Genomic DNA, 14,153 nt, shown 5'->3' on the forward strand with positions numbered 1-14,153 from the left:
GCTGTCCATTGTCTGCATTTTGTTTTTGTGTTGGTTTAGTTCTCGTTATTCTTGGTTGTTATACTCTTTGTCCTGTATGCTTTATCTACGGCAGACATTTTTCATGGCGTCAACAGAGTGGATGGAGGCTGGTGATAAAAGTGCTGTAAGTTCTCTTCAATCTCTCCTTTAGCAGTTAATAGTTGATTCACTTTTTTATTCTAAATATGCATGTTTATTTCTCATTCTTCTATCTTGATTGTATAACTTATAACCTTGATATCCAACTGAGGCAACTCTATAATCTATATGCTTAAGTCCAAATATGGTATAGTAGTGCATCTGTGTTGGGCAACCGTTCTTTCTGGCTTTGCATGACCTTTGGTTGACCTGGTTAACTGCAGATATTCTGATTTGAGTCTGAACATTGTAATGTCTGAATCATATGTTTAGTTATTGAATATAAGTACCTAGACTTGAATGAAATCTATAGATTTTGATTGAGGCCATGAGCTTTATAGACTGCTATATCTGGATGCAGAACAGATAGTACATGGAGTCATATTATGCTTCCTATTTCTGTGATCCATTTAGTTGCGTAACCCATCCAGTTACACCGGTTATTTTGTTAATGTGTTCTGTTCCAGTCCTCGACTCTTCGAGCTTCTACTCTAGGTTTTGCTTTCCTACGTTTATCTTCATTCTTCAAAAATACCCTTGTTCAGTTCAAGCTGATTTACTGATAATGTTTTCGATTTCTCTTCGAGTTTCAGTCAACGGCATTCACCTATGTTCAGGGTGTGCTGCTATCTCCAGTCGACCATCTGACCATGCTTCATCTGAAGGTAGAACAAGGTTCACAGTGAAGTAGTTGAAAAGGGTTCCAATAAGCAGTTCTGGCCTACTCACTAAATTTCAGGCAGGTAAACTGCTTAAAGGTACACACCCACAAGAACTCCACAAACTGTCATTTTTAGTTACAGAATGCTCGAAGAGTTATAATTGTTGGAATTTCAGCTTCATAATCATCGTTCTTCATGCTTAAACAAGATAATAAGAACCCTTATGCTGAAAACAAACCTTCACCCTAGTCTTATCATGCTCAACAACATCTTTAAGGCTACACAGAACAGTCAAGTAATAACTTTTAGCTGAACATAGTCACCATATCAGCACAGCAACAAGAAACATAAAAATACAAGTTAAGAAGATAGAAATAAAAGCATATCAGACAGAAACATGAACATGACTTAGCTTCTACTTCCATTTCCTCTCATTCCATACAATGGATTATTTGCTGAAAACATATATCTATAAGAGGCTAGAAGAGAGCTTAGTCATGGCCTATGTGTCAACCAACCTGTCCATCATTAGTTGGTTGACACCTCACTAGGTGAGTTACAGGACAGCTAAGCAGCTGACTTAAATCCAGCTTAGCACTAATCCGAATGAACCAAAACATGATTATCTTAAGCTAAGCAGGATTACCTTAAGCCAAGCCAGATTTGTTGCTAAACCAACATTAAGTCCACCAGAACGTGCATCTCCAGTTAGATACATGGATACAAGCTGACCTCCCTCAAACTCCAACTTAAGGCTTTGCAGCTATGTTTCCTTCCTTAACACATGCAACTGTGACTTGTAGTGCAACACTTCCGGTATTGGTTTTCTGCATTAACCCTTGCAAAACAACTAGACTACAAAAAACCTAATTGTCATTAGAAAACCCTTCCGTACTCTCACAGTATCACTTTGGCGACACTTAGTTGAGTAATGGAAGGTACAAAATATCTGTAGCAACAACTTTTAGACAATCGAAATCAAATAATCATGTCTTAACTCAAATCTGCACCTTAAGAGAATAACATACCTTAAACTTGACCATCAAACCTTTGGGTTTAATAGACAAGTTAGATAACAAGATAACTCAATGACCTGCTAACTTGTCCTCAAGAATGAGTAGCCTTCAACAATTTTTCAAATGCATTCATTTCAAAAGCACAGTGAATGACTTTGATGTGCAGTCAAACTCCTTACAACAGCTAGGAGAACACTTCCACAGTCTGTTACCGATAACTTCCACAGCTTCCCTGACATCTGTACCTGCTGAGCAGGTCATAGCCGATAGTAATGAAGCCGCGAAAACAAAAGACTGCAATGTGTGAAACCTACATGCAGGTTTGAAGTTGAGAATCTGACCTGATCCTCGTCACCACTCCTTAACTTAGTAAACTGTATGTATTCTATCCTAAGCATACAAACTCCATAACCAGAAACTTTCTTTTCATGGGACTTCTGAAAATCACTATTAGCAGTAATTACCATAGCTTCAAGTCTGTTGCTTTATCATCTTACTCTTGCTGCAGTGTGTTGGAAGAGGCACAAAATATTCACCCACCAATAGTTTTTACACATCGCAAGCTTCATGCATACAATGAAACTTTCCAACAACACCTTTCAGAATTACAACCTTATGATCCAGGTACCCCGAGAACAATCAGTCTATCTTGTGTAGCTTCCAAATGCAGGAATACCATTACAAAGCCAACATGTCCCCCACTGCTCAATAACACCAAGCAAGCACCCACGACAGCCTTTATTTGGTTTGAAAAACAATCATGTTTTTCCCCCGTTGCTTGATGAGCTCGGTATATAACCATTCTCAAGAGAACCACAAGTCCGCAGCAGTGGAAACCTTCATGGAAGTGCCAGCAATAAGAGATTCAACACTGACTCAAGTGGTGGTACAGTCTGACAAGTTTCTCCTTTTGATATTCCACGTCATCACCACAGGAAAATGTTGGCTATCTAACACTTGCACCGGTATCATTACCCAAAGCAGCTATACAGTGCCTTGTAAAAACAACAACAACTGATCTTACGGATGCACGTTCAGGTACTCCACTTACATCCCATGATTGCTGTCACCTCAAAACAGAAACTTCAGCGGATGATGGCATAAGAAATCATGTAAGAGATTAACTAATAGCTTTCTAACAGAACTTTTGAGCTTCAATAACCTTGAACTCAGGAAACCAGTTCAAAACCCATTATATAGATTTCTTGTCTGAGAAACAATAGGTGATGATAGTAAACATAATTGCTTGTATAAATATTAAGCCCATAGTTTCAGATTTTCCACCATCAATCAATTCATGTTGCCCAAGTTCAGTGCAACTATTCCCACTAAAACTCATCATCTTCAACTGTACTTCTGTCCATAAATATCCAAATTTATCGACCCGACAAAACTTAAGCTTAACAAGCAAGACCATGATGAGCAGATAAACAATCAACACAAGTAAAATTCCATGTGTAACTAACTAAACAAAATCTGTATATGTTGTAGTTGAAGAACATGAAGTTACTAGGGTTAATAGAAGTAGAATGTTGGAATTTCAGCTTCATGATCATCGTTCTTCATGCTTAAACAAGATTATAAGAACCCTTATGCTGAAACAAACCATAACCCTAGTCTTATCATGCCCAACAACATCTTTAAGGCTACACGGAACAGTCAAGTAATAACTTTTGGCTGAACATAGTCACCATATCAGCACAACAACAAGAAACATAACAATACAAGTTAAGAAGATAGAAATAAAAGCATATCAAACAGAAACATGAACATGACTTAGCTTCTACTTCTATTTCCTCTCATTCCATATGATGGATTATTTGCTGAAAATATATATCTATAAGAGGTAGAAGAGAGCTTAGTCATAGCCTATGTGTCAACCAACCTGTCCATCATTAGTTGGTTGACACCTCACTAGGTGATCTATAGGACAGCTAAGCAGCTGACTTAAATCCAGCTTAGTACTAATCCGAATTAATCAAAACATGATTACCTTAAGCTAAACAGGATTATCTTAAGCCAAGCAAGATTTGTTGCTAAACCAACATTAAGTCTAACAGTAATGAACTACTACTTCTTGCATTTTAGGTGTATTTGTCGAGGATTATTTTGAAGAACACCTACCTCTGAAGCTGTTTTTCATCCCAGATAAGCCTGACTGAGTTTCCATCTCTAGGAGACCAAACTATACAATCATGTTATCAACATCCATTGTTTTTGTTAAGCTTGGTTGCTGTCTTAAGTCATGGGAATGCAAGCTTACCATTTTTTTGCTTTCCTAATCAGCTAATCTGCTTCAATTTGTGCTTAAACATCTTGTCCATCTCCCAGTTTAGATAAGTTTACAGGACCACCATTATATTGATCTTATCCCTTTATCCATCTCTTGAGAATGTTTGCCTACTCAATTATCTCACAGTGTCTGAACCCTGCAGAAAAATCGACCAAGACCTAAATTCTTGAACCAACACCTACTCTGCACAGGCACAAGTTCAAGTTCCAAGTTGATCTTAGTTTGCAAGTTGCTCCTCTCTGTCCATTCAGTGGCTCTTTAGTATAACCTCTGTTGATCTTTTGTCCAGTGGCAGTGTTGTTATTAAGTAACTTATTGAAGGGTACTTTTGACTTTTGAATATCTTTATCTTTTTCCAAGTTCCAACCATAGAAAAATTCCAGATATCTTTGATCACTTCCTCTCTGAAATTCTATTTTTCTTCCACCTCTCAAGAATCTCAGTCTGCAGTCAAAACTCTGGAGCAAAGATGATGCATATGACCTTCTACTGGGGCAAGAAAGTAACACTACTGGTTGATTCATGGAAGACTCATTCATGGACAAGCTATGCTTCCACTCTATTCATTTGTTTTCTCTTTGCAATCTTCTATCAATACATGGAAGATAGAAGATCAAGATTCAAAATCATCTCAGAATCATCAAAACCATCTTCCTCATCAATCAATTCACCCCTTATTACTTCTTCTAGATTTAATCTTGGGAAGAACTCAGCTAGAGTATCAGTTTCAATTCTATTTGGTGTGAATTCAGCAATAGGGTATTTGTTGATGTTATCAATTATGTCATTCAATGGTGGGGTGTTTATTGCTGTTGTTTTTGGTCTTAGTGTTGGGTATTTTGTGTTCAGAAGTGGTAGTGATGATGATGAGGTTATGGCTTTGGAAAATCCTTGTGCCTGTTCTTGAATTGCATATTGTAAATTTACATAGTGATATTGTCTGGATTTTATGCATTATGAATGTATTTCTCAATCCTTGGGATTTTATGCTCTCAAGTGTCTGAATACTGGTAACTTGTGAAATTGTGATATTTTTTCTGGAGTTTATGTTTTTAGATGATTAGAATCTTAGATCGATGAAGACGGAGACGGTTCCACATTACCCCAATTGGGAAACTGGAATGCCGTTTAGATGGACGAGGATGGTTCCATATTACCCCCATTTGAGCTCGGTTCAAGGATCAGAGTCCTTATATTCGGAGAGGCCGTGAGTAAATATGCTAAAGGAATTTGAAATTTGGTGCAGAATGCATAAGCAACTGAAAAATGGACCAAGAATTCGCTTCAAAATCGCTTCTTGATTACTACCTCCGTTTCCATATTAAAATAATCATTATTACCAAGGAACTTAAAGTTTGGTATTTCACAGTGAAGAAAATCGAAATACTTTGGTGGGTTTGGATGTAGAATTTTAAAGATGAATTTACGGGTCCAAAAAATTTGGTAAAATTATGTTTCCTTCTGTATGTTTGGTTGTTCGAATCTTTGGAATCACGTTTCTTACGGGATTCAGTTTTCCAGCAAATTCTCAATACGAAGTCCCACTTGTCAAAGGATTTATGGACACACTTTTTTTAAGCTCTAAATTCCATATATATATGCAATTTTGAGATTTGAGGGTAATGCCAAACGGTATAAAGAATTTAATACAAGAAAACTCTATAAATCCCATGGATTTTTATTGAGTTACCAAACAAACAAGGAATTTACATGAATCCTAGAATTTGTAATCCCATGGGATTATAAAATATTGGAAACTTTGAATTCTGCAAACAAACCCACCATTAATATTTGAATAATAAATAGTACTACCAAATTAAGAACGCCATCATAAATACTGAAGAGGGAGGATCCATGGACATTCTTAGATGGACAAGGTCGGACAAAATTTGCGTCATTTTCTCCGGCAAACTCAAACGACAATGAATTTAAGTCTAATATTTTATTGATATGTTCATATTATAAGACTTTACATTCCTACCAAAACTGAATGCAATTGGAGATAGCAAACCTGACCATCCGTCGATCTTAATTCCAACCGTTAATTTTGAACAACTGATATTCAACGGGGCAGATGATCGTTTTATACATCTCGAATTGTGCTCATTTTTTGTAGGATTGTACAGTCTTATAAGAAGAATACACCATCAAAATATCAGACATAAATTCATTATCGTTTGGGTTTTGGGAAGAAAATGACACAAATCTTGTCCGATCTCGTCCATCTAAGAGTGTCCATGGATCCTCCCTCAATACTGAAATACAAGGAATATAAAACATCCCACTCAAAATAATGTTATTAATGTCAAAATATTAAGAACTCTATTATTGGGGCTTAAAAAGGATGGGTTTTTGGGGCTTTTTGGGGTCATAAAATAACAACTCATAGGACCCCTTATCTATATTTTTCTCTAATGTCTAATCTACCCTTAATTTGATTAGTGCTAACTAAATTAATTAAGCTAACTAATCAGTCTTAGAGAATCGATTAGACTAATCCAAACATTAATCTTTTGCAAATCAAAATTTGTTTTTTTTTTGATTTTTGAATAAGGAAAAATGGTGAATTTGGTGAAATTGTTTTGACAAATTTTGAAGACAAATGACGAAACCTTTCATCACAAAACTCAAGATAACCTTATAATCAACTCCCAACATCAATTTTATCAGTTCAAATCCGTCGAAAATATGAAAAAAAAATCTGGAATTTTCTGTTGTTACGGCTGGGAAAACTTGTCGACGCGGCCGAAAATCAACACAACGGTTGGGATATTAGGAATTCCCAGCCGTAAATACATAAAACGGTTGGGATATCAGGAACTCCCAACCGTGATTACAGAAAACGGACGGGAATTTACAAACTCCCGGCCGTTATTCTTCCCTAAATAACCTGAGTCTGCAAAACGGTTGGGTTTATAAAATTTTCCCGGCCGCAATTAGATTTGAAAGTTGAGAAATTTTTTGATTCAACATGAATTCTTAATACGATTGAAAATTACTAGTACTTTCATTAACTAGACCACAATAAAACTCATTACATGCTTCATATATCCACATTACAAAGTTGGTTTTAATAACATCCCTTCCGATGTATCAAGAAATCTTTGATGATGGTCATTTGAGCTTCGAATTTGAAATTATAACCTTTCCATTTTCTCCATTCCTTGTTACCTTGAGCTACGACTTGTTCATCAGTCTCACCTCTAAGTCGAAGCTGCTTTCCCATTCGAAGTAAAGCCATATACTCTTCCACTTTTTTGCGTATGTTTGAGAACCGAAGATACAATTCAATCCCATTGCGGTTTTTACTGTTGCCTGTTTCACTACAAAATTTTTCAAAATTCTTTTTCCAATAAGATTGACTTAGTACACCACCATTCCTTCGTTCTTATCCCTTCTTTGGATAGCATATCACAAAATTTTGGCAAAGAGATAAGTCTTCATCCAAAGTAAAGTCGGGTTTATCCTTTGAGTACATTGCATTGAGTTTGTAGGAGTTTTAGCAGAGCTTGTAGGTGTGATTTTGATTTGGAATGGGTGGTTATATGGAGAACAAGTTATTTCAAGTTTAAATAGGTGGTTGAATAGCTAGAACCTTCTATAGATTAGTCTTCAAACGGATCTATTTTTCAAAATTCAAAAAACTAGCCGAATTGAAGTGGTACAAGTGAAATTATAGAGCACTACGGCTAGGAAATGCTAGGCATACCAAGCCGTAATTCTGTATGACCTGCAGAGTTGGTGGTCTGTCAGAGTTACGGTTGGGATTCCTGGTCGTAATTCTGATTTTTTACTTTTAACCAGAACAACGGCTGTGATTTCTGTCTGTGGAGCAAATTACGGATTGGATATGTAGCCGTTTCTAGGAGCCCTTTTTTTGGGAGGGGGGGGGGAGGGGGAGGGTACCATAGTACTACACGGCTAGGAATGTCCCAACCGTAACTAGTCACGAATGGGTTTCCAAACCGTTGCCTAAATTACAGCTGGGACATAGCTAGATCGACCAAGACGTAAATACTTTTACGTATTTAAGTCCTAACCATTATATTTTACGGGTCCTGGATATATAGCCATAAACACGACTCATTGTAGTTCAGGGAATTCAGACCACACAACGGCCAGTTTCTTCCCAACCGTTAACATCCAACGGACGGGTTTCTAAACCGTTATCCATTTGACGGCTGGGAGATTCTAACCGTGTTCAGGTTTACGGCTATGAAAGTTTGTTTCTCAACAATTATAAGCATTTTCGGCTAGGTTTTGTGAGCATCGACCTAGCCTAAAGTGTACAAAAAATTCAATTATGTTGATTTTTTCGTCATTTTTTTTAGATTAGACAAATTGAAAGACTAACATCAATTCATATATGCAAAGTTATGAAAATTCACCCATCCCAATCCTTAAACAAAAAATATCCATGAAGTAAAATACTAAATCGCTACTCAAACATAACAACGTCTAGTAGATTGTCATTCACTTGATTCCTCCTCCGAATATGTTTGCAAAAACTCATCCAAATCGTCCCCTTTGAATTGTTCAAAAACTCTAGCCTTTTTACCTCCTTTTCCTTTGACATCTTCAGTTGGAGTCTTTTTACCTCCACCACGTCCACCTCGGGCATCATTTGTTCCACCTCGAGCAGCAGTTGTTCCAACACGACCTCCTTTTTTTCCACCTCGAGCACTTGTTCCACCTTTAGCAATAGTTCATGCACGACCTCCTTTTTTACCTCGATTTCCCTTTCCTTGCTTTGATGGAGCTTTCTCAGGGGGGGGGGGGGGGGTATCAGAGTCGACGCTAGAAAAAGGAGACCTATCCCTCTTACTTCTCTTTGATCGGTCATCTTCTTGAGCATATAAACCTCCTTTCTCAGCGATTATTATGCCTTGGACTCGATTCCGAAGTAATCTTTGTTTAGGGACGGTTAACTTCTCTCCCAAATCAATCATACAGTTCATGTCCTTGACCATCCAACTAACTCGTTCAACCTATTTTTAATATCAAATACCGTTACTGTAATTATTCATAGCTAATCAACCAAAAATAAATAAATTATAAACATAATTAGTAGTATACGTACCACCATCTTATCCCATTTCGTTTGTTCATTTATCTCTTCCGTTGATTTTGAACTCTCTTTCGTTGGCTTTTTCAAATAACTCCGCGCCTCAGGATCCATATTTTCCACATAAGGATGAGCCCACTCGTGATACCATCCTATGTAATTAGCATCCGCTTCGGAAGTCCCATGAGCAGTTTGAAGCCAACTTCTACTCATTTGGTTTTCCGGTTAGGAACGAGCATTCCAATCATCGATCGACGGAGCTATTGTTGTTGCATAGTTCAATTTGACATCTTTTTCCTTAAACATGGAGTTGGCTACGCTCAGTGGAAAACGAGATTCTTGAGGTGCAATTTTCTGGACAATACCAATTTGGCGACGCGTTCTACGAGGATCCAAAATGACGAACCCGGTTGAATTAAACAAAGGTCCCGTATAAGTCGCCACATTAGAAAATACTCTATCACCAACTTCCTAATCTTCATCCTCATCAATTTTCAAATATGGATCAAACTCCAAATCATCAATTGTCAAAGCATCTAATTTTCTCTTCATTTCGACCATTTCATTCTCTTTATCCTTGTGCCGGGTCCCGTCAAAGGGGTATCTTCCTCCTGTAGGTTTCTCTAGAGGTCATTTTTTATCCCGAGTAGGCCTCAAGGATTTAAAACGGTCGTAAACTCATGACTACGAAATAAAAATTAATCAATTATACATACAAAGCAATACATAAAAGTAAAATAAACCAACATTTTTTATGTTAACACAAAAATATACCTGGATAAGAGCAATACATCCCGTAATTTGTTTTATGATCCACCTAGAAGATTTGCAAAGGACTTCCTACACGCTAACAAGGAGGCCGGGGCCCCACGAGTGCTTAGGAACCTCGTTTTTTTGCGGATCGATACTAAGAGTCTTCAACCACTGCAAATAACAAGCATTTACCTTATTTCCTGAGAAATCGGGAAAAAAGACGGTCCCAAGAACGTGCTACAAGTAATCTATAGCCGTATGTCTAGCTATTTCTGCGTCCATCACGATCTCTGCATTTTTGGTTTTACGGTCAGAATCCCCAAACTACTCTCCATACGAATCAGGTTAATCTTCCTTGACATATTCACTGTTTCACGACGTTCACCCGATTATTGAATTCCCCTTTTAGCTCTGGGCACGACTCCATAACCAATCTCAAACTCTTCTTCCGCTTTATCTTTTCTCCATCCAAGACAGTGGTTAGCCAAAACATAAAGCTCATCATAAGGTAGAGAATTGTTGAAACCCTCGTACACAACCTTTCCTTCCAAATCAAGACCGGTGATTTCCTTTGCATCATCCGGAGTCATAGTCATCTCGCCGAATGGGAGTAGAAAGTCATGGTTTCTGGCCAAAATCTTTCTCTAAAATTACTAACAGTCACAACATCATATGACTTATGCAGCGCCTCGATTCCAGACCATAACCCCAAAGCTTTTACTAAAGCTACCACATCTGGATGCTCTGGATTCTCACCCTTCAACGGCCAAAACTTTGGTTGTTGGTGCTTTAGTTTAGGAACCGCTTTATTTGGAAACTACAAATAGTATAAAATTGTGGTTAATACAATTAAATATCCATAATAAAATGAAAATAACATATATTAACTTTGATATATTACCTTTTTGCTGCACATAGTCTAGCAGCCCATGATGACGGGTAACCAATCAAGACGAAACGATCTCCTGGCGCACCCCAAGGTCTCCCATTCTTCTTTTTAGGTAAAAACTTCATAGCATCAATGATGTCTCTTGCATTATCCTTTGGTGGATACTTCTTCTTTCCATCCTTCTTGTCCTCCTCAACCACTGATTTACCTTTATCAAGAGCAACACCACTAGAAGTGCCAACATTAGTAACAACTACACGTTGATCAAGAGCAGCACTAGAAGTGGCAACTTCAGTAACAACAAGTCCACCTTCATTTCCTACAACAACAACATCTACACCTTGATTTCCTACAACAAAAGCATGTACACCTTGATTTCCTACAGCAAATCCACCTTGATTTCCTAAAACAACTTCACCTTTGATTTCCTAAATCAACTTCACCTTCATTTTCTACAAGAGATCCACCTTCATTTCCTCCATAAACAACTCCACCTTCATTTCCTCCAATAACAACAATAACTTCATTTCCTCCAGAAACTCCACCTTGATTTCCTCCACTAATAGCAAGTACACCTTCACTTGTATTCCTTGCGTTTGCACCCAATAGTTTTCCCTGATGAGGTTGCGGAGTGGGCTCACTAGAAGGTGTTACTTATATTGATCTTTTCTTCCTCTTTTCTTCTTTTCTGTTCAAAGACAAACCAGACAAGAACGCAAAGAAGATAAGTCACAGCGGCTGGGAAATCTTGACAAAACCCAGCTGACAACATAAAAATGGCTAGGATGTATGCATAGTTCCTTACGAAAATACAATTACGGATGGGTTACTTATCAATCGACCAAGACGTAATCAAAAAACGTTTAGGAAAAGTGAAAAGTCCCAGCCACAACAAAAATAACGGGTGGGATTTTGATCTATCGACCAAGCCATAAAAACAATGACGGCTGGGAAGTTTTCTTTTCTCATTGCTTACTCATATTACGGATATGAAAACTTAGCCGCCTTATATAAGCGACTAGGTAACTAAGATATACGGTTGAGAAAATCAATTACGGACAGAAAAACATAGACATAACCACTACCGCTGAAACATGAATTCGAACACATAGATATGAGGCATCTTCAGAATTTGTGACTCCATATTCCTACTAGATTTTCTTTTTTCTTTTTAAATGTTTAAGAGGATTGGACATGCCTCTGAGCAGGCATATACTGGAACTGTCCCTGACTATGTCCATGCGTAAGCCAATTTTATCTACCAATAATTGTCAATGGCCTATATATATATATATCTAATGTCGCTGAAGATGCCTCATATCTAGGCCTGCACATCGGCCGGTCGGACCGATTTTTGGCCAAAACCGTCCATCGAGCCGACCATAGGTCGGTTTTGAAATCGATGCCGACCCGATCATCCTTCGGTTCGGTTTTTAACCGGGACGACTCGGATCGGCCGGTGCCAGTTTTTACATCGGTATTTACCGATTCTATGCAGTACAGTGAAGAATCATTTGATTTATCGTTTCAAAGGAATAATAACAATTTATTTTCACAACAATCACACTTCATCAACAATATTAATCAGCGGTTACTATCAAAATAAACAAATTAATCAAAAAATAAACCTAGAGTTTCAGGGGTGTGGAAATTGATTTTACATGAAATAAAATTTAGATGTTAGTGTACAAGCTTTCAATTGAGATACAAAGTAAGAGGGTAAAAATAATTCCTTCAAGAGAACAGCTTCTACACCCCAATTTAAGAAACTCAATTTTTCAAGAACCCTAAAATTATAATTTACTCTTCAAATGAATCAAACCCTATCAAAACTAAATAAATCTTCAACTGTTAACCATTTGAAAGGTGGTGGTGCTGTAATGGTGGTGTAGCAGGTGGTATTGCTGGTGGTGTGGCTATGCCTTTAGGGTAGTGTTGCAGGTACCATTGGTGTAGAATCAAAAGGAGGAAGTAGAAACAACAAATAAACATAAAAGAAGAAGAATAAGAATACGTAAAGAAGAAGATTGTGGTGTTGGTAGTGGCTGCCTTTAGGGTTTCAAAAGAAGGGTTTCAAGTTTTGATACAGGGAAGATGAAGAAGAAGAAGAAGAGATTGAATGAGAGCCCGAGACTGAGTGAGATATATTAGGGTTAGGTATATGTATCTACAGCTTACGGATAGGATTAAATTAGATATTCAAATTATGCTTGATGTTGTTGGTTTCTTGGTGAGTTGTCTCTTTTTCTCGGTATTGAAGCTACTCTAACAGCTGATGGTTTGTTTCTCTCTCAGCGTCGGTATATTGAAGATTTATTGGAACACGCGAACATGCTAGGGGATAAGCTTGTTGTAAGGAAACGGTGGGTTTCCTAAATTGGGTCAACTTCCATATATAATGGTGCCAATCAACTTGGAGTTGTGAACATAAAGGAGTAAAGTATTTCTCAAGGTGTTGCATAACGGATGATCATATGATGATAGTTGTTGAGATGGTCAGAATTTTCACCGTGGTGGAGATTTGAGTCTGAGTTGGTGACGTTCAAGTTTGGTTTGCTCTCTTCTTGTGGAGGTTCTATGGAACAATTTGGATGAACTACATTTTGGCTTGATTCCTATTGAGGATATGTAGGCAACCAGTGATGGTGCAATCGATGTTCAGAAGATAGAGGGATAATAGTTGATCGTCTCATGCATGAATGCATGATCCGAGGTGGAGAATTGTAAGGAAACGGTAGGTTTTCTAAATTGGGTCAACTTACATATATAATATAGGTTTCCTAATGGACCATGGTTTCCTAGTATGAGTTCGTTTCCTAAACCAAGGAGGATAATACTTGGGAACCAAGTTTTTGACTCCTATATAAGGAGGTCTAGGCTAAGTGTTTTAGTCATGCAATCCTCAATGTAAATCTCGTAGAGATGTGAGGGATTCATCCCACCTATTGAAGTGGTTAAGTGAGAGACCTAATGGTGGAAGGAGTACATCATTATGGTATTTATGGGATACTTATCGATGTTGGAAGATATGTCGTTATGGAGTATTCATATGGAGATGTTGGTAAGACATCTTGTTGAGGAGAATATCATCTTGGTGGTGCTGGATTAGATTATTGGTGTTGAGATAAAGGCGTCCATGATAATCTATATCAGGGTGTGCAGAGAAGATCATCTTGTTGTGGTAGATAATGTGGTAAACATTATCTCGTACGGGTGAAGATGCTACTTTGGATCTTATACGGTGCTTGTGAGATTTCTTATGTTCGGTCACGTTGTGGTGAGTCGATGGACTGATTTAGTCAATCATTTGTGTAAT

At 37.7% G+C, this 14,153-nt stretch overlaps 1 protein-coding gene across 1 annotated transcript; it reads left to right on the forward strand.

Annotated features, from left to right (window-relative positions):
* Nucleotides 1-4,599: 4,599 nt before the first annotated feature.
* LOC113337204 (copper transporter 5-like) lies at nucleotides 4,600-5,037 on the forward strand. The gene has a single exon (XM_026582905.1). The coding sequence runs from the start codon at nucleotides 4,600-4,602 to the stop codon at nucleotides 5,035-5,037; it is 438 nt and encodes a 145-aa protein (XP_026438690.1).
* Nucleotides 5,038-14,153: the final 9,116 nt, after the last annotated feature.

The sequence above is a fragment of the Papaver somniferum genome, unplaced genomic scaffold, assembly GCF_003573695.1.
Source record: "Papaver somniferum cultivar HN1 unplaced genomic scaffold, ASM357369v1 unplaced-scaffold_158, whole genome shotgun sequence".
NCBI classification, from domain to species: Eukaryota; Viridiplantae; Streptophyta; class Magnoliopsida; order Ranunculales; family Papaveraceae; genus Papaver; species Papaver somniferum.